The following is an 18964-nucleotide window of genomic DNA, read 5'->3' on the forward strand; positions in this document are numbered from 1 at the left end:
CGCAATGTAAACATGCATATATCAGACATCACGTGTCTGATATATCCCTGAATTCTCGGACACGCAGCATAAACGTGTGTGTTCAGGCACCCACGGCTGGGTTGGGCCGTGCGACCCATTATCCCCCTTACCTATTGATTAGACCACACTTCATTTGTCAGGTTTTAGGAATTAATCATGAATGTCACAGAAGTGACATGATGGGTAAGAAGGTCACGGGATGACCCCCCTTGCCAACCCCCAGGTGCGCTCTCCTATAAATATGGAGACCCTGGGAGTTGCAAATGGTTGGATTCTATTGTGTAAAGAAATACCCTGTAGAGAATACCAGAAATATAGCAATAATATTGGCTGGTGGAGTAGAATGATTTTAACCTTTGAACCACCTAAAAAAGTATTCGTATCACCATTTTATTTTAAGATCATTCATCTGTTACGGTTCGTTACTTAGCACTAATCTCATTCTCTTATTCTATTAATTATTTGTTGGCGAAAAATCGCGTCAACATTTTATATTATCCAACTTAATGCTATAGTAGAAAGAACTGCAAGTATAATAAAATATATGTGGTTTGAGAATAATAATTAGTTCCCTATTATCTATACATCCAAGTACTAGAGATTGAGTTGTAAATGTCAGGTTAATTAAGGTCATATTTTGAATTAGATATGATGAGATTAATTAGAGAAAAAATATTAAAAGAAATGAATAATCAATTGATGATTTACTAATTATAAATTAGAAGAAAATAAGTCAATAAAAACCATGTAATCGAAAGAATATGTAAAAATACGAACTTGCAATAAACAAGAAAATAAAAAACATAGGAGCGACTACAACATATTTTTTTTTGCAATACCAGTGCATCATTTTTCTATTTCGGTACATGAATAGTTATAATCTAATTTTTTTTTATATGATGGTGTACATTATAGCTATCTAGAACATCCTACAAATTTTCAAGAAATTCTGAATAAATTATGGTACCGAAACAGGGTCTAAACTGTCTGTTGCAGTCGTGCCTATTTTTTTGTGTATGCGTGTAAAATTTGACAGTTTGACTTTGTTTTCGGCTTCGTAAACTATTCAGAATTTCTTGAAAATTTGCAGGATATTCTAAATACCTACAATATACACCGTTATATAAAAAAATTTAAGATTATATCTATTCATGTGCTGAAAATAAAAAAATGATACACTAGTGTTGTTAAAAAAAAAGATGCGTTATAATCGTTCCAAATACATTTATATATATATATATATTTATACAAATTTTGTATTAAAACTATTTTGGTAAAGAGGAGAAAACTCACAATAATGTCAAAATAAATAATATAATTAGGAGAATACAAAATGAGGTCGTACAACATAAACAATCCTAATAAGACATAATAATAGATCTATGTCGTAGGAGCTTCACAACTCTCAATTTCTCTAGTATCCGAAATAGCGGGGTTACATTGTAAATAATTACAAAATGAAGGACCAAAAAGAAAGAGAGTGACTTCTTTGATCACTTTCCATAGGGAAGTAAAAGACGCAATTGACACACAGAAGAAAACACTGCCACCACTCTCTCTCTCTCTTGGGGTCTTCTTCCTCTTCACTGCTCGGGTCTCTGGTACGTATTTTCCATATATATATATATAGTTATCGATACGATCGTTGCTGTTCTAATTATATTTCCTGATTTTTATATGGAAATGTGTTATTTGATTAGTGATTATTCCCGTGAACAATTTTTCATATTTAGCTTCGATTATCGCTTTAAATCAATAGTTTCGATTCAATTTCGAATCTTTTTGAGGGGTTTTTAATCATTTTTGTTATGTGTTGTATAGAAATTAAAATTCAGAAGAAAAAAACTAAAATTTTGATGGGTTTGGGCGTATGGTGATATTGGAAGATCATATTTTTCGCAAGTATCTTCTAATTTAACTGCTTCAATCGATTTATAGCATTGATTTCGATGCAAAATTTTGTGGGTTTTGATTAATTTTCTTGTCTTTGTTGTTGTTTAGAAACCAAAATTGAGGGAAAATGATGGGGTTTGGGCCTTATGGTGGTAATGGAGGTTCATATTTGTCACCATCATCCTCGAGTTTATCAGCTTCTGCACCACCTTTCACAATTGATCGCTCTGGTCCTAAACCTGCTTCATGCCCTCTTGTGGATTTGGCCGAACCATCTTATGCTGGTACCGTGAATTCTTCTATGTACAATTGGCTCCCTTCTCTCACACCCACCTCGGAGCCCAAATTCTTTTCCAGTCCTCAAATGGAGCACAATTCTGGGCCATCTTCAAATGCGTATGGATATGGAGGCTCACCGGCCGTTGAATCTTCGAATTTGAATACCCATTTGCCTCATTTGAGCACAACTGTCTCTGCTTCAGTGGATGGATTTTCATATGGACTATCTTCAGACAGTGGGGCGACTGGTTTTGTTGAAGCCAAGCCATATTATCCCTCATTTTTTTCATCTGCAGGTCACAAAGATGGTCCTTTGAGGAGCCCTGATCAAACTAGTTATGACTGGTTATCTACTTCTTCTCGCGTTGCCAGTACCTTGGTCGGGTCTTCTAACAATGATCAGCCTATGAAGCTTTTGGATTCGACGTATGCAGGCCAATGGGGTGACATGTGGAATGGATTTGCAGAATGGAAGCAGGGTAAACAGGGACAACTTCATGGAAGTTTCTGCTCCAAGGAAAATGGTGTGCCTGTTTCACCCATGTGCGAGAATTACATGAACCAAGGTGAAGGTATACACTTATCATATTTATGCTACGTTTGCATTATAACTCTTACCTTGTGCTGCAATGCCATTCCATTATTTGTCTTTGGAAACTCGGGCATAAACAGAAAGCAGTGGATGATTTTCTCATACTTTATAGACTCTTTAGATCTATGTTTGAAATCGCACACCCAAATCAGCTCCTTGTTTTGAGAATCTTGGACATAGTAAATAGAGTGGCCTTAGGTTGCTGTAATTCTATCGTTCATATTGTTGATTGTGCTAGATTAACATACTGTAGCAAGAGGATTCTGTGATGCAGATTTCTGGCATGAAAATTATTTTTTTCTAGCCTCGTTTGTTTTCTTATTTCTACTATTATATTGCAGAATCTCATAATCCCAAGGGCTTGAACAGAGGGGAAGAAGCATCCTGTGGCCCCAACTTTCGGGCTTTAGAGACGCATAGTGGATATATGAATTTGGATATGTTGTTAAATCAATCATTCACTGGAAAAACTACCGATTTCATGCCTGTGGACCATTCAAAACCTATCTTGGGATCCTTTTCAGGACTTCAAGAAACCCATCTAAAGTCGCCATCCTTTATATTTGGCACAAATTCAGGGAACCATCAAATTCCTTATGGAAGTTCAAATGAGAAGCGCTTGAAACAGAAAGTTAATAATAGTGCATCCACTGTGAAGTCATCCTCTGCCCTTGTCATTGGGCCTCCAGCTGTTGGTTCTGGTCTGCCTACAGCAAATAATGTTCCTTTTAAAACGTTGAGTTTAGGAAGCAATACTCATGCAGATATATCCAGCAAAATGGCATGTGGCATAAAAGATTCTCATTCACAACCAAGTTTTGGAGACAATCTTTGTTTTGATTCAAGCCGATTTGGCGATCCTGTCTCTTCAAGATCAATTTTTAGTAAAAAGGATGAGACACTAAACAAAGAGTGTATCACTAATGATCCCTCGTGTCAAATGCTGAAAGTGAAATCTGGACTTCAAACTTCGAATGTAAGTCATGATGGCTTCAATTTAGACCTTAATGCTAATGAAAGCATCAATAGTGTTGCAGATTCATCTGAGAGTGTTGAGCATTTTTACCCTTTTGTGGACTCACCTTGCTGGAAAGGAGTTACGCGTTCTTCTCCATTTGTTGCATCCGAGGATGTTACAGAAATGAGAAAACGGGGAAAGCAAACCTTCCCTTTCAATACTGGTGATAAAGTTTCCTCCGAGAAAGCAACTAAAAACATAAAGTATCAACAATTTGGGTGTTTGGAAAATTCTTCAGAGATTCCTTTGAATATATCTTCAACTATAAATTCAGAATCTAGAGAAAGAAAATCAGATGATGTTGCAAACCCTGGCTATTATTCAGAAACCAAAGGGATTAAGCACTCTGATGAGAACCATGAACATGGAAGCAGGTCCATAGGTAGCCCTGACTTGAAATCTTTTCAGGCCACAAAACAAGATTTTCGGGGAGATGGATTGGCATCCGAAAATATCAATGACACAGTGCAATACAGTTCCTTGTGTTTACATTTCCCTGTTGAACATGTTAGATCTCCTTCTGTCAAAGATGCTTCTTCTAAGCTTACCGAATCAAATGAAGGACAGTCAACTCCAACTGTAGATGTGCTGATGCTGGTTAATACAATAAGTAACTTATCAGAATTGTTGCTGTCCCATTGTACAAGTGGCCTTTACAAATTGCAACAAAAAGATCTCGAGTCTGTCCAAAGCACGATAAATAATCTAAGTGTGTGCATGTCAAAGAATGCTGAGAAGACGGTTTCAGCACAAGCGCCAACTTCTTCCGAAAAGGACACTTCTGACTGTGCCAGGGAACAAAACAATATTCACAAGGTAGGATACTTTGGATATTCCAATACCTACCTTTTATATCATAATTTGATGCTTATTCATACATTGTTGATTTTATTACTTTTTACTTTCAGTTATGCTTGTTGGCTTATATTATGTTTCCATACCATTATTGTTTGCTGTTGTGTTTGTTGACTGAATAACTTTTTCTTCCAGGGTGTCACTGAGGACAGCCCCAAATTGACAAAAACCATAAACCTCAAAGCTCTGTTTGATGGTCAGAATCTCGACAAGGGAAAAAGTAATTTCTTTTCTGGTCAGAAAGATGATGAAATTTTAGATTCTGCTTCTGTGAAGAGTGATCTAGACATGGAGGATGAAGATAAAGCTACCCAGGTACTACTCTTCTAGTTTTTTCTTGTGTAGGGCAAACGAAGAAATATATTTTGTTTTCATTTAATATGATGTAAACGAATTCTAATTATAATTCTTGCTTATAAGGTTGGCAGTAGGGAAGCAGGTTTTATGAATCTTTACTTTTGAGTCTTCTATATTCTTTTTGTAGGCTTTAAAGAAAGTTCTTGCTGAGAATTTTCACGATAAAGAGGAAACAGAGCCTCAAACACTCTTGTATAAGAATCTTTGGCTTGAGGCTGAGGCTGCTCTATGTTCCCTTAATTACAAAGCTCGATATAATAGGATGAAGATGGAAATGGAGAAATTTAAGTTGCCTAATTCTTTTGGTAAATTTCTTATGAACCTTCCATTCCTAAACCAATTTCAACAGAAGTATGACTCTAAATTGTACTGTTTTTTAGATGCACGTGAAAATATCATCACAATAGATATGAAGAAACCATCAAGTTCTGAGGCATGTCCTGATCAAAATACTGCTGAATCACCTAAGACTGAGGGTAGTCTAGCCACAAAAAGCCACGAGTCCCCTGTCTTAAGCACCAATGGTCAAGCTGATGATGTGATAGCTAGATTTCATGTACTGAAGTGCCGTCTTGAGAACTCGAATTCTGATACCGTTGCTAATGTGGATAAACCATCAAGTTCCCAGTTTTCTTCCGAGTCCACCAATGCTGTCAAAATACTTACTGACACACATGAAGAAAAAGTTGGAAGCCCAAACCCTGATGTCTCCTTACTGGCTTCTAGCATGTCTGACACAAATTCAACAAACAAATTTGAGGCTTCTGTTCTGGCCAGGTTTCATATCCTCAAATCCCGGGTTGACAATCATATAGTTTCTACAGAAGTGCCACAGTCACCAAATATTGTCAATCTCGGATATTCTAGTGAGAATCGAGATTGGCCTTATATTGGCCAAGAGGCTAGAAGTTCAGATGTACAGCCCGAACCTACTTTGGAGCATCGTGATGCTGACAGCACTGAAGGCCAGTTAATTGGGAGCGATTTCGACATGCTTGTGAATGATGATCCTTCCACGCAATCTGACAACACCAACAGCAACAGGCTTCAGAATGAGAATTTGCTTTACGCAGGTTGGCTCGATAGGGTGTCATCAGATTGGGAACATGTAAGGAAGGAGGAGTATGGATTGCAAGTGCCCACCGCAGCTGGTGATTATTACGAATGACGGTGTTGCCATTATGATGGGATAATCTTTGAAAATCTGTGTTGCTATATTTTTGTGCATAAAATTTGGCTCCATTTAGATTTCCACAACTTGGGTGTTTTATCATAAAATATTGTTGTTATAAATTTTGCACTGTCAATCACTATCTTTGTTGAGACCTGGAACCATATGAATGTTATTAACCATGTTTATATTGTCACAAGTTTCTATCTGTGGATTGTATTTATTATCTGATTTTATCATAGACAATATTATGTTTGCACATGGCCAATGTTCTAGGAAAGGACCACAATTTTCATATTGTCTTTGTTGTTGTTTCCAGACTTGTGAAGTAAGTTGATCTACAAGCCTTGTAAATATAGCTAGTTTACTCGATTTTTGATGTATTTCTAACTTTACGATATTAATCTTTCATGGACTCTATTAAAAGAATTGGTTTGGAAAATACCCTTTTTAAAGTGACTAAAATTTGAGTACTAAAATATTGGCCGCTGCAAAGGCAAGGTAGTCTACAGTTGAAATTAGAGTTTCTTCACAGACAAGAAAAAGAGTACAATATAATCTCTTATTTTAATAGTTTGAATTTGTGGGAAAAGAGTTAGAGCGGGTTTAGATTAAAGGATTTTGAAACTCAGGACTTTAAGAAGTGTTTGATATGGGGTAAAGTAATTTGTTTCAAATTTTAAGGAATAAAGTTAATAATTTGTGTGGGTCTCACGTGTATTTTAAAGGTAAAGTGAACATTTTTGTACACAAGAGTTAATGTTACCTCCATCCTAAGTTTTTTTACATTTTTTAAGGCAACTCAACTACTCAAAACAAACACCTCATAAAAGAGTTAATATTACCTTCAAATCAAGTTAAAAAAAAGACTCACTGAGAAACATTAAAATAAATTTAATGTTAGAAATATTAAATTAAAATAAAAAAGACTCACCCCAAAATATTAAAAATAAATTTAACAAACATGGATTAGATTTGATATTCATATTCCCACCAAACCAAACTCACACCAAACTCACATATTAAACATTCCCTACATAACATGCATACCTTGGTTCTTATTTCTCTCTTTAGTCTACTTACTTTGACTTTTGTGGCAATACCATTGACATCGATAATATTAGGTTTGGTGTATGATCTAAAATATAAAAATCAATTTTTTGTTTGAATCCAAACAAGTAAAAATAAAATCTTTTAGCCTGCAATATTTTGTCGGTCAGTAAAATATCTAAAGATTCTAATTATCTTATTACTTTTTTTTTAATCATATTGTGAATTTTAAAACCAGAGCTTGGGAATGATTATTGGACATTCTAGGATGATTGAATGTCTTAACTACTTTGATGAAATACCTACGAGTAATAAAAAAGCTCAAAGGTTCAATAGTAACAATTCAATCACCTCGAGAAAAAATAGTACTATGGCATTTTAGACTAAGACATCCTATCTAAAACACTTATTTCCAAATTTTTTTAAAGGGGTTGATTGTAATTTTTTTCATTGTGAAAGCGATGTGTTTACAAAAAATCATTGTTCTACTTATTTGTAAAAAGTTTACCAAGCCTCCAAACTTTTTTATTTGATTCATAGTGATGTTTAGGGTTCTTCTAAAGCTACTACTCTTTCTAGTAAAAGATGGTTTATTATGTTTATTGATGACCATACACATTAATATTGGATATATTTAATGCTTACAAAATTTGATGTGAAATATCTATTTGAAATTATTTACGCTATGATTGAAAACCAATTTCAAAGCAAAATTAGTTTTTTACATTCTCACAATGGAACATAATATTTCAATGAATACTTTGGTGATTTTTTAAAAGCCGAAGATATTTTTCACCAATCTACATGTAGAGATACCTCTCAACAACATGGCATTGCAGAATGAAAAAATAAATAAACATTTACTTAAAATTGCGCGTGGAATAATGTTTTACATGCATGTTCCTAAGTATTTATGGGGTGTTATCACACCTTTTGATTGCCTAAAACAATTTTTTCTTAAAACAAGACTGTTTTCTAATTTACCTGTCAAGGTTCTTGGATGCACTGTCTCGGTGCATGTTCCAGGTCAATTTTGTTCAAAACTTGAACCACAGGCTACAAAATGTATTTTTTTAGGTTATTCATCAAACAAGAAACAAAAAGGTATGTAACTGTTGTGATTTGCAAGCAAAAAATTCCATATGAGCATGGGTGTAACTTTTTTCGAAACAAATCTCTATTTCACCAAAAATTCTCTTTAGAGGGAGATAACTGACGTAGAAGACAATTTTTGGGACATTTCTATCCCACTTCCAAATATCATTTCTCCTACATAAGGACCACATATGTAATATCCTACTAATTCAGGACCGTTACACCGTGTGTTAAAAATAATGCTTAACTCGTTAAGCGAGTCATTTGGATTTAAAAGTGCAATTCAAGTTAAACATTGGTTTTAATATTAAAAATTTTGGTTAATGAAGCCAAACTTTTCATTAAAAGGGCTTGAACAATTATAAGAGATCCCAAAAGTTTTAAATCAAAATATAGGTTAAACAAAATTACAAAACTAGCCGACCTAAGCGTCAAAACAACCTACAATACACATTCCTTAAAAATATATCGACCATGGTGGTCGAGTAGGCTGAGTATGTACATGCCGCCCCTAGAGCTCTCCAACTCATGACTAGTCTAGTTTTCATTTGCCCTTACCTGCACCATAGAGCACCTGTGAGCCGAGGCCTAGTAAGAAAACCCCCACAAGACATAATAAATATTCAATTAATCATATGCTTCATAGACGATAAATGCATTCATTCCAATCATATAAGTCGTAAACATGTTTCACAATTTACAAATATATTAATTCCAATCATATGAATCATTTACACAGCCCAAGAAAACAGGCTTGTCGAACGTCATGCGTTACACACGCTTGTCGACCGGCCCCAAGCTCAACATGATGGCCGAATATAGTTTGTACCAATCCTTCACAGATAATTCAATGCTAGTGTGCATAGCAACCTATCAGCTCTATGTGCATATGTCAATTTTCTTACCTCGAGTCCCTTGCAAATGGTAATACAATCCCGAGTGCGATCCCTTTCCTGAGCCTTGTGGAAAACCCTAGTCACAACACAAATGATATGTTTATCAGGAACTAATTCCGATAACGGGCCTCAAGACTAAGCCCTAGCTCTCGGGATCTCGGATTCCACTAAGCGGGATAGCGGAATCGTCCCCCGAACCCTAAACAAATGCTCCATAAAACTGCATTAGCGCCCTCTAAAGGGTCATGACACCCTCAATGAGAGAGAATGAGAGAAAGAAGAAAAGAAAAAGAGAAAGGAAGAAGGTTTCGAAATCCTAGGGTAAGTGTTCTAGCTTGGTGTTTTTGAATCCTCTAAGTCTATGTTCTCCTCTTCTTCTTGATTCTAAGAGTTTTTCTTTTATGTTTGGTGTTGGTTGAACCTAGGTATCAAATGCTTGACCATATTTAGTGTGTTCTTGAACACTACCAAAGAGGTAATGGAGATTCTAGTACTTTTTGATATTTTGATGTTGTTGTGAGTTTGATTCTTGTTTTGGATTGTTTTCATGGGAAAATATGTTTAGATGATGATGTTTGTGTTTTATGTTTTGGTGTTCTTGAGAGTTAATTCCATTATTGGCTTATTTGGAAATCTTAATAATGTTAGATTAGGTAAGGACATATTCTTATTCAATCTATGCTTTTTTTGCATGATGTTATGATTAATCCATTAATGTATTGTTGTTGGTATGGGAAAATTTGATTGTTTGATTTTAATAAAGCAAGCTTGATATTAGAAACATGCTAGGTTTAATTTTGGTTTTTTTTTTGGAAAAATCTATGGGTAGTAACATGCTATAGGTTTCGGCCAAGGGGGGAATGTGGTATTCTATGGTTGTGCTGCTGACTTTATTTGTTCAATTGTATTTTTGGCTTGATAAACATGATAAAATGTTGGCAAATTATTTTGGAAAAAGTATATATGGGTTTCGGCCTAGGGCATTATTAAATTAAAAAAAAAAAAAAATTTAATGTTTTTTACCCACACTCTCAAAAGTGTTTTTTAATCCTAGAGGCTAAAAGCAGCTTAAAATAAGCTAAGTCAAACGAGGCTCGGAAAGAGCTCAACAAAGATAAGAGCTGAGAAGCTCAATGAAGAATAAAGCTTGGAAAGAGCTCAACAAAGATAAAAGCTCCGGAGGGCTCATTGTAGACAAAGAGCTTAGTTCGAGCTCTTCAGAGAGGAGAGCTCGAAAAAGATCATTCGTAGAATAGAGTTCGATAGAACTCATTTGTAGAATAGAGCTCGAAAGAGCACAATGTATGTACTCTGTCTCTAATTAAACACGTTGTTTAATTTGAAATAAGAAAATAATGATAAGAGGCGAGTGAAAGCCCAACAAGAACAAAGGTTGGTCGATTGCTCTGTCATTGAGCTAAGAACTCGATTTGAAAGGTTAGAAAAAAAATAGGAAAGAGGATTAGAAGGAATTACACATGGACCAATCATAACAAGTCTTTTTACTCTCTTTCTTATTAATTTCTCTATAAATAGTATAGTAGACAAGGGAATCGGTTTGGGGACCTTGGATTCATTTTGCTATTTTTGATTGTTGGATTTTGGAGTGAGCATCAAATGACCTTTTTTGCAAATTCTTTTAATTCATGTGAAGAACACATTCACAAAATTAATTCATTCAACTGAATGTGTAATATGAGGAAACATCAACATTAACAGTTCAAGGGAGAAATTTTTTTAATTTACAAAATTATTGTTATGGGAGATTTTAGACCCAAAAAGCAAGTTTGAGGTTCAACTTAAGCACAAGTACCAAAGTGATTGTGGAAGACAAAACGACGTGGTTTGATGTGAAAGCCAATCTCATTTTCATTAGATGTTTGTCTCTCCAAATTAACTCATAAAAATAATGCAAACAGAAACTTAACAGAACAATTTATAACTATATACATTATTCTTTTATTGTTAATTGGCAGGTTTTATTTTAGTCTATAATATAAGGAGATTTAGTAATATTGTGCTATATAAAATCACTAAAATAAAATTATATATATTTTATATTGTTTAGATTCTATTGTAAATCCTATTCTTATGAAATTATAATTTCTTATTTTAGTTCTTTTTTAATTAAACTATTATTTAAATGAATAACGAATTTGATCCTTCAATCATATTCATTAAACACACAAAATAGTAGAAAAACATATAGTCTATTAATTAATTATATATATTAATTGTCTATTAACTTTTGATATACATTTCAAATAAATAATTTTTTTATTGTAATTTAAATTTTAACAAAAAAATATATTATTATTTATCATGAAGAGTAATTAGTGAAATAAATTATTTTATGATGTCACTTTTTTTTTTGTGGTATCCAAATACAATGTCAAGAATTTCTGACCTGGGTGTAAAAATCTATCAAAACAAGACTATTGTACAAATAAATAGAAAATTATTTTGCCAACAACCTTATCATAATATATAAATCTATTCTATATAATAAATGTGTAACGATTTTTTATTTTTTTAATGTTAATTTTAACGGTATTATTATATTTAACAGAATATTTTTATATCTAATTGTAGTTTATAAACACTTAAACTTAAATAAAATAAAATAAATAATTAAAAAAATTAAAATAATATATTTTTGAGATATTTTACAATGATAATTATTGAAAAATAATAAAAAATTAAAAAAGATATTTTTAAGATATTTTACAATAATAATTATTTAAAAATAATAAATAATTAAACAAATTAAACTATGATATTTTTTAGATATCTTTCAATGATAATTATTTAAAAATAAAAAAATCATAAGTTCTATAACTTAAATAAAATTTAATTAAACTTAAACGCACTTATTAGAATAATATTATATTAAACATATAATATAATCTACTGTCAATTAACAACCAATTGCATTTAAAAAAAACTAGAAACTTAAATTTAATATATTATTAAGCATATAATATATAATATTTTGTTGTCACTTCCAAATTCAAAAAAATTAAAACAAACATAAACTTAAACAAAAATAAATATATTATTTAATTAAAATAGGATATTTATTTGAAATTTATATGACATTAATATAAGTTTAATAAAAATAATTAATAAATTCTATAAATAAAATTAAGTTATCGTATGCATTGTACATTATTTGTATCTAATATAAATATAAATAAAAATATTTATATATGCACATAAACATCTACATATGTATAATCAATACATATTCTTTTCGTTGGAAATAGTATTTTTGAAAAAAGATATAATTTTATAGGAGAATTCTCCTATGGGGGCTTCACTTTAAGCCCTACTGGAATGGCTCTTAGTGTTTACAACCTGTGAACAATTTTCGGTGCGATTTTTTTTATGATCGTGTATATTGTAGCCATTTAGAGCATCTTGCAAATTTTCAGAAAATTCTGAATAGTTTACAATACCGAAAACTAGATTCAAACATGTTGTTGCACGTGTGTCTAATTTTTTTTATGCGCGTGGAAAATATGTTTGAACCTAGTTTTCAGTACTGTAAACTATTCGAAATTTTCTGAAAATTTGCAGGATGCTCTAAATAGCTACAATATACACGGTCATAAAAAAAAATAACGCCGAAAACTGTTCATAGGTCGAGAAACACTGAGAGTCCTACTGATAGGACTTAAAGTAAAGCTCTACAGAAAAATTGTCCTAATTTTATATATTATTTATACTAATATTTCATTGTGTGTGTTAGGATATAGGAAAATATCAATAAGTTAAAAACATTCACTACCGGAAATCCTAAAAATTAAGCTATTTATGAAGAAAAAAAATCTCTAAAAATACCATTTTATAGTGACTGAATTATCAGTTTCTCTAACAGCCTCCATGATTGCTCACTCGAAGGTAATGAATTATCAAAAGAAAAAAAAAAGATGGATTTTTAAAGGTAAACGTTTGTATTTGAAAACAGAAAGTTTATTCACAGAAGTGAAAATGACAAAAACAATGGTTGTTTTCGCACTCTTATTATATACAAAGCTAAACTTCTTAAGCTACTACCAACATGGCTTAATTTAATCTAAGATATTGGATACCAACCATGCCAATCTTTCTCTCTTTAGTCAACTCAGCTTGACTTCTGTCCATTTTTGCAATCTTCTCTTGCTAATGACTCCTTAATATGATCACATAAGATTATGTGTAATCCGACATTTAACCAAACTCCTCTTGTCGTTTCTGCTCCTTTATCTATTTGCTCCAGTATTTTTTAACTATTAACTCTCCAGCTCACTGCCTTTTCATATAGCACTGTATAAATATATATGACAATTTTTTTTTAGAGGAGTTTTACTTTAAGACTTATTGGTAGGACTTTTAGTGTTTCTAGACTCGTGAATAGTTTTTGGCGTAATTTTTTTTAAGATCGTGTATATTGTAGCTATTTAGATCATCTGCAAATTTTCAGAAAATTCTGAATGGTTTACAGTACCGAAAACTAGGTTCAAACATGTTTTTCACGCGCATAAAAAAAATTACAATTCTCCTATAGAGAGGCTTCACTTTAAATCCTACTGGTGGAGATCTCAGTATTCTCGACTCGTGAATAGTTTTCGGCGTGATTTTTTTTAAGACCGTGTATACTGTAGCTATTTAGAGCATCTTGCAAATTTTCAGAAAATTCTGAATAGTTTACCGTATCAAAAACTAGGTTCAAACATGTTGTTTTCCACGCGTATAAAAAAAATTAGTCACGCGTGCAACAACATGTTTGAACCTCGTTTTCGGTACTGTAAACTATTTGGAATTTTCTGAAAATTTGCAGATGCTCTAAATAGCTACAATATACACGGTCTTAAAACAAAATCGTGTCGAAAACTATTTACGGGTCGAGAACACTGAAGAGCCACACAAGTTGGGCTTAGAGTGAAGACCCTATATTGTCCTCTATATATATATAGCAATCATTGTTGTCTTGCTCTTATAACTTTGCTAATAACAAGTAAAGAGAATGAGTTCACATAAGCCTGCCATGACTGGTTTCTCTCTTGTTCTGACAGTGATGATATTGTCGTTTCGAAGTGTTCATTCCCAGCTTCGAGTTGGGTTTTATAGAAACACTTGTAGTTTGGCTGAGTTTATAGTTAAAGATGAGGTTATGAAAGCCTTCTTTGCTGATCGAGGAGTGGCTGCTGGTCTTTTGAGAATGCACTTTCATGATTGCTTTGTTAGAGTAAGTAATGATGTCGTTTTACTCGTAACCAACTTCTCTTCTGCTGTCGTTTGACTACACTAACCATGATCTAATACAATTACAGGGTTGTGATGCTTCGGTGTTGATTGATTCCACAGCAACAAACACAGCAGAGAAGGACTCCCCTGCAAATAATCCAAGTTTGAGAGGATTTGAAGTCATAAACAAAGCAAAGGCAAGACTAGAAGCTTTGTGTAAAGGTGTCGTTTCATGTGCTGATATAGTAGCTTTTGCAGCAAGGGATAGCATACAGTTTGTAAGAGAAACACACCTCTACTACTTGTTTGGTTTGGATTTAAATGTCATCAGTTGAAAGTAATTTAATTGCAATATGGCCCCTGATTGATCTTTATTTGCAGAGTGGAGGGTTTGGATATGGGGTTCCTGCAGGAAGAAGAGATGGCAAGGTTTCATTAGCTTCTGAGGCAAACACAAACCTACCTCCCCCATCATCCAATCTGGACCAACTCACTCAAATGTTTGCCACAAAAGGTTTCACACAACAAGAAATGGTCATACTCTCTGGTAAGACTAAGAACTTCTATTACGTTTAAATTGCATTGGCAGTCCTTGGACTGTTCTTCTTTTTGCACTTTAATCCTCTATCCAAATTTAATGTACAGGAGCTCACACAATTGGCCGCTCCCACTGCACGATTTTCAGTTCTAGATTGTACAACTTCAATGGAATAAACGGTCAGGACCCGAGTTTAGACTCGGCGTATGCAGCTCAGTTGAAGCAGCAGTGTCCACAAGGCAGTACAAATCCAAACTTGGTTGTTCCGATGAACCCTAATAGCCCTACCGTTGCTGATCCCGGCTACTATTTTGACGTTCTAGCACGGCGTGGCTTGTTCACATCCGACCAAGCTCTCCTGTCAAACGCAGCAACAGCTAACCTGGTGAATCAATTCGCTAGAGTTCCCTTTCTCTGGACGAGAATGTTTGCTGATGCAATGGTTAAGATGGGGCAAATTGAGGTCCTCACAGGCAGTGCTGGCGAAATTCGAGCAAATTGCAATGTCATTAACAACTAAAAAGAGGAGAGGGGTCGGGTGTTTGTTTTATAGGTAGTGATATAATTTTGGATTGGCAAAACCTCAAAAAGGGGCAAGCATAATTGTTTCAATAATGGACTCTGAGAATACTAGAGTTAAAATATGTGAGATTTTACTGAAATCCAATGGCTCCTGCCTCATCTTCCATCTTTGCTTTGCATGGCTTGGAAGCTTGGAAAACCATTTCAAATGAAGATGTTTTTGTATGCTTTGTAATCTCTTTTTTTGAAATGGTGAAAATTACGAGACCTTGATAACTCAAAAGCGAGAACAAAAAGCAAGGAAATGGAACTACAGATCTCTGACTGAAAGTCCACAAACGCAAAAGCAAGATGGGAAACCAATTTAAGTACAATACTAAATGATGAACTCGTACTGAGAATTATAAACTGCACTAAAAATGTAAGAATGATGACTTAGGTGGTGAGCTCCATTATAGCACTGACAATGTCCCCATCGTGAGCCTTCAGAGCCTTAACAGCCTTGGTCTTTGAAACTCCTGCTTGTGTCATCACCAAATCAATGTCCCTGGCCTCAACACCAGTTTCGTCAACCTCTTCCTCTTCTTCGTCGGCTGGGACACCAGCAGGTGCAGTGGAAGTGTCAGCTTTGGCTGTCACGGCGCTCACGTCTGGCATCCTGAACTGTTGGGCAGCTTGGGTCTGCAACTGTGAGCTTAAATCCTCTATCTTTGCCTCCCCAAATATGATGTAAGTCTCGGAATGAGGGCTCTTGAAAACATCAGGTTTTGAGATGAAAAATAGGATCTGAAACACCATAACACGAGTTTGTTTGGTGAAATTGAGTCCTTAGTATGTGTTCAGTTTACCAATAACACGAAAATAATTTCTTACTAACATTTTTGGTTCTTTTAATGGTGACCCTGCTAACACCTGTAACTGGCTTCATACCGAGCTTCAACATTGCCTTGCGACTTTTCTTCTCACTTCTGCTCTGCTTGGGAGTCCCATCTGGGCCTGTAAATCATCATCCAACATTTACCACTAAAGAAAATCAAAACAAAGGAAACATTACAATAAACTACAATATGCTCCAATAATAGCCAAAAATCCCTGAACAAATCAAGAACAAGACTCCTGAAATTTGCTCACAAGCCAGCTGACCAGGCTTCGTTTTTCATACTCGGTAAAAGTACTATAAATATATATATATATATATCAGAATAGATATACACACACACACATAAACGTCACTTCTAATTTCTTTCTTTGCCATTTTACTTTGAGATAAGGTGGTCGGAAATCGGGCATAAAATGACATTTCTCTCTACATACATACCCAATTGAAGATCAATGGAAACGGCTAAATCAAATAGTGTAAACAGTACAAAAAAAGCCAATTGCGTGAATCAATTAACAGGGAAAATCATCATCAAACCTCAAAAGATAGCTATAAGCCTATAATTTAGCAAATAATAAACAACGAATGCTAGACTCCACCACATAGTCAATCCTGATTAAAGCCATGCAACACTAATGACCACAATCAACCAACCAATCATGGAGATAAGATTCCACCAAAAGGACCACGACCCACGTTAAAAACTCATTAAAATAGCAAAATTCAAACCAGAAATAAACCCACGAATCAAATGGTGTAAACAGTATTTTACTGAAGACACAAAAGGCCAATTCCATGAACCAATTAACAGGGAAAATCATCATCAAACCTCAAAAGCAAGCTATAAGCCTATAATTTAGCAAATGATAAACAACAAATGCTAGACACCACCACATAGTCAATCCTGATTAAAGCCATGCAACACTAATGACCACAATCAACCAACCAATCATGGAGATAAGAATCCACCAAAAGGACCACGACCCACGTTAAAAACTCATTAAAATAGCAAAATTCAAACCAGAAATAAACCCTAATCCAAACACCAAATAGTGAAAAAAAAATCCACAGAAATAGTAATAATTAAAAAAGGGAAATGAGAAAACTACCTGGAAGACCCACATCCTCGTCGTCCTCCTCGTCATCGTCGTCATCATCTTCGTCATCCTCGTCCTTATCGTCCTTAACGTCCTCAACTATAACTTCATCCTCGCTCTGTCAAAAATATTAGAAAATTTTCAGTCTTAAATTGATGAAAAATCTGTAAACCAGTCCAAAAAACGTAAACACGTATATGAAAATGGTGTTGCCTTTTATGTAATTTAAAAATATATAAGACCTGAGTAGAGCTCTTGAGGGGTTTCTCGGTGGAGAGGATCTCCTCGGTCAGGGTCTCGGCGGCGGCGGTGGGCTCGACGACTGGTGCCGGTGACATTTCGGCGAAGAGTGGATAGTGAGAAAGAAAGGATTGGGTTTAGGAGAGAGAGAGAGACTGGTTCGAGTGAGGAGATTGCTATTCGGATTGGCTAAACTTCCCCACATTATACGCCAAGGTTTTATGAGCACACAGCAGAAGGGTTTACTAACTATTTGGGCTTCGACTTGGGCCTAAGCCCAAATATATTTCTGAAAAGCCCAGAGAGATGTAATTGGGCTTCAAGCAGCCCATTGGATTTGAACCAGGAATAATTACATATGTTTGAGAAAAGTATTTCAACTTCTACGTAAATTCTTTTATTCAACAATATATGTTGGAGTATGTTTTTACAATTTTTTTTTTTTATGATGTTGTTGGTTATAGTTACAATATTATTCTGAATAATTTTCGGTGACGAAAATAGAGTTCATGATATTTCTTAATATTTTTGTTTACTATGAGTCTTTGAAAAAATACAAATTTATTTTCGATTCTTTAAGGGGCTAATTGGTTCGTGATTGGAAAAATGCATTTTCAAAAAATATGTTTCTGAAATAAAAATCTGAATGTATAGTCTAAAATCATATTTTTGAAAATATGATTGATTCAGTACCTGAAAACTATTTTTGAGTTCTAAAAAACTTAATATGTGATTGATAGAGAATTTGAAAATATAAAAAAATAAGTGATAGATTTGTAGGATTTTAAGATACAATAATTTGAAATCAGAGAAAACATGATTTTCTTATTTTTTATTTTAGAGCAAAAAATTAGAATAGTGATTTAAATTTTATTTTCAAAACCATCTTAGCAATTAGTTATGGTCCCACTCTTTTCAAATTTTAAAAATGATAAAATGATATTCAAATATTATATCAATCAAACCCTAAATTATTCTGAATTTTTAAAAAATTTATAGGAGATATATTGTAACTCCAACTATAACACTCTAAAAAAAATTAGAAAAAATATTTCGGCATATGTTTTCGAAAAAGAAGTTGAAATAGGATGTTGTTGTTAACAGTCCTCGAAAGGAGGAAATCTGGTAAATGCCCTAACTTAATCATAAAGAGGTAGTTTAATTACATTTTTTTTACCTAATTGACCAAACTACTCTTATTATATTAATTACAATACAATTTCTCGCGTAT

The 18964-nt window shown here is 33.9% G+C and overlaps 3 protein-coding genes across 4 annotated transcripts; 2 read left to right on the top strand and 1 right to left on the bottom strand.

Annotated features, from left to right (window-relative positions):
- The first annotated feature begins 1490 nt into the window (after positions 1 to 1490).
- LOC133834370 (uncharacterized) lies at positions 1491 to 6385 on the top strand. Of its 2 annotated transcripts, none has more exons than XM_062263963.1 (6): positions 1491 to 1622; positions 2023 to 2765; positions 3127 to 4619; positions 4794 to 4973; positions 5143 to 5320; positions 5396 to 6385. In XM_062263963.1, exons 2-6 carry the CDS (start codon positions 2042 to 2044, stop codon positions 6181 to 6183), a joined length of 3363 nt encoding a protein of 1120 aa, XP_062119947.1. In that variant the 5' UTR covers positions 1491 to 1622; positions 2023 to 2041; the 3' UTR covers positions 6184 to 6385. The 2 variants fall into 2 exon arrangements, with proteins under 2 accessions (XP_062119947.1, XP_062119948.1); XM_062263964.1 differs by having other exon boundaries at positions 2023 to 2759.
- Positions 6386 to 14058: 7673 nt separating this feature from the next.
- On the top strand, positions 14059 to 15582 carry LOC133834371 (peroxidase 5-like). Its single transcript, XM_062263965.1, has 4 exons — positions 14059 to 14457; positions 14543 to 14734; positions 14838 to 15003; positions 15102 to 15582. The coding sequence occupies exons 1-4, from the start codon at positions 14236 to 14238 to the stop codon at positions 15512 to 15514; spliced, it is 993 nt and encodes a 330-aa protein (XP_062119949.1). The 5' UTR covers positions 14059 to 14235; the 3' UTR covers positions 15515 to 15582.
- A 221-nt stretch (positions 15583 to 15803) lies between these two features.
- On the bottom strand, positions 15804 to 17934 carry LOC133834372 (nascent polypeptide-associated complex subunit alpha-like protein 2). Its single transcript, XM_062263966.1, has 4 exons — positions 17736 to 17934; positions 17506 to 17611; positions 16394 to 16512; positions 15804 to 16302 (listed from the first exon to the last, which is right to left on the bottom strand). Exons 1-4 carry the CDS (start codon positions 17829 to 17831, stop codon positions 15952 to 15954), a joined length of 672 nt encoding a protein of 223 aa, XP_062119950.1. The 5' UTR covers positions 17832 to 17934; the 3' UTR covers positions 15804 to 15951.
- Positions 17935 to 18964: the final 1030 nt, after the last annotated feature.

The sequence above is a fragment of the Humulus lupulus genome, chromosome 5, assembly GCF_963169125.1.
Source record: "Humulus lupulus chromosome 5, drHumLupu1.1, whole genome shotgun sequence".
In the NCBI taxonomy this organism is placed as follows: domain Eukaryota; kingdom Viridiplantae; phylum Streptophyta; class Magnoliopsida; order Rosales; family Cannabaceae; genus Humulus; species Humulus lupulus.